At 61.8% G+C, this 1,590-nt stretch overlaps 1 protein-coding gene across 1 annotated transcript in view; it reads left to right on the top strand.

The window, feature by feature from the left end:
• The window catches only part of NCAPH (non-SMC condensin I complex subunit H), a 9,743-nt gene that overhangs the window by 7,396 nt on the left and 757 nt on the right, over positions 1 to 1,590 (top strand). Inside the window, 4 exon segments of the mRNA XM_017744705.1 lie at positions 79 to 273; positions 756 to 857; positions 984 to 1,069; positions 1,198 to 1,273. Of these exon segments, the coding sequence (XP_017600194.1) occupies positions 79 to 273; positions 756 to 857; positions 984 to 1,069; positions 1,198 to 1,273 (459 nt within the window).

Raw genomic sequence — 1,590 nt, 5'->3', positions numbered from 1 at the left:
CCCCCCCCCCGGGAGCGGCTCCTGCTGCCTCTGGCTCCTCCAGGTGACCCCAGGTGTCCCCTCCGTGTCCCCTCCCAGGACCCCGACAGCGACGACGACCCCGATCCCGCGGAATTCCAGGGCGAGGCCGGGGAGTTCAACCTCACCGCTCATCCCGAGGCTCCGGAGCGCACCGGGATCAACGGGGTCGTCACCGGGATCGTCAACGGGGTCGTCAACGGCGGGGACATCACCACCTACGGAGAGCTGACCCTCATCGCTGAGCCCCAGAAGGTCTGGGACTGGGATTGGGACTGGGACTGGGACTGGAAACTGGTCATTGGAACTGGGAATTCCTCACTGGGACTGGGAATTCCTTGCTGGAATGGGGAGCTACTCACTGGAACTGGGAGCTACTGGGCTGGGAGCTGCTCCCTGGCGCTGGGAATGCCTCCCTGGCACTGGAAATTCCTCCCTTGCGCTGGGAACTCCTCTCTGGGACTGGGAATTGCTCCCTGGCACTGGGAATTGCTCCCTGGCACTGGGAATTGCTCCCTGGCACTGGGAGCTCCTCCCTGGGCAGGGCTGGAGCAAAAACCTCTCAGCACCTCCAGGGTTAAAAATCCCAGGAGCTCCCTCCCCACCCCCGGAGCCTCTGGATCGGCCTTCCCAGAGGAACAATTCCCGGGTTAAACACCGGGACTGTTGCAGCGCTCCTGTCACTGCCATGGAAAATCGGGAATGATCCTGATGGCGATCCCGGATTCTTCCCTCAGATCAATAGGATCGCCATCCAGTACGCCAGGACCGCCAAGAAGATGGACATGAGGAGGCTGAAGAGGAACATGTGGGAGCTGCTGACGGGAGCGGGGGAAGAGGTGAGAAATTCCTGCAGGGAATTCCGCAGCCCTTCCTTCCCTCCCGGCTGGACAGGCTGCAGGGGTTTTCCTTGGAATGCCGGGGAGTGGAGCTGGGCTCTGCAGTGCCGGGATTTTCCCAAACAGGCGGGAGGAGCCGGGGAAGAGCCGGACACGGCGGCGGTGGCCGGAGAGAAGGTCCTGAGTGACGTCACCAAGGAGCTGCTCCACAGGTTTGGGATGGGGATGGGACAGGGAAAATCCCAGGGAAGCTGTGCTCACATCCAGCTTGGCAAAGCCGAGGAGCTGAGCTTTGCTCTGGGATTCCCGGGGCTCCGATCCTGATCCCGCTTTTCCACAGGCTCCCCCCTGCCATGGCCACCAACCTCTCCGTGCCCTTGGCCTTCGTGTGCCTGCTGCATCTGGCCAACGAGAAGGTGAGGGCAGGGAGCCATTCCCGTCAGTGCCGGATATTCCATGGAATACAGCTCAGGGAAAGGGAACAGCAGCACCTGGAGCATTCCCAGCTGTGCCTCCCCGTCCTCGGGGCTGTCCCAGAGCTGTGAGCATTCCAGGCTCCGGAGAAAGGAGCAGAATTCCAGAATCCCTGAGGCTGGAAAAGCTCTCCAAGGTCACAGATTCCAACCTGTGCCCGATCCCCACCTTGGCACCGAGTGCCACATCCAGGAATTCCTTGGGATTCCTTTCCAAGAATGGCAACTCCAAACCTCCCCTGGGCAGCCCCTTCCGACCT

The sequence above is a fragment of the Corvus brachyrhynchos genome, unplaced genomic scaffold, assembly GCF_000691975.1.
Source record: "Corvus brachyrhynchos isolate BGI_N302 unplaced genomic scaffold, ASM69197v1 scaffold119, whole genome shotgun sequence".
Lineage (NCBI taxonomy): Eukaryota > Metazoa > Chordata > Aves > Passeriformes > Corvidae > Corvus > Corvus brachyrhynchos.
The sequence above is the reverse complement of the archived record's forward strand: the minus strand, read 5'-3'. Positions and strand labels throughout refer to the sequence as shown.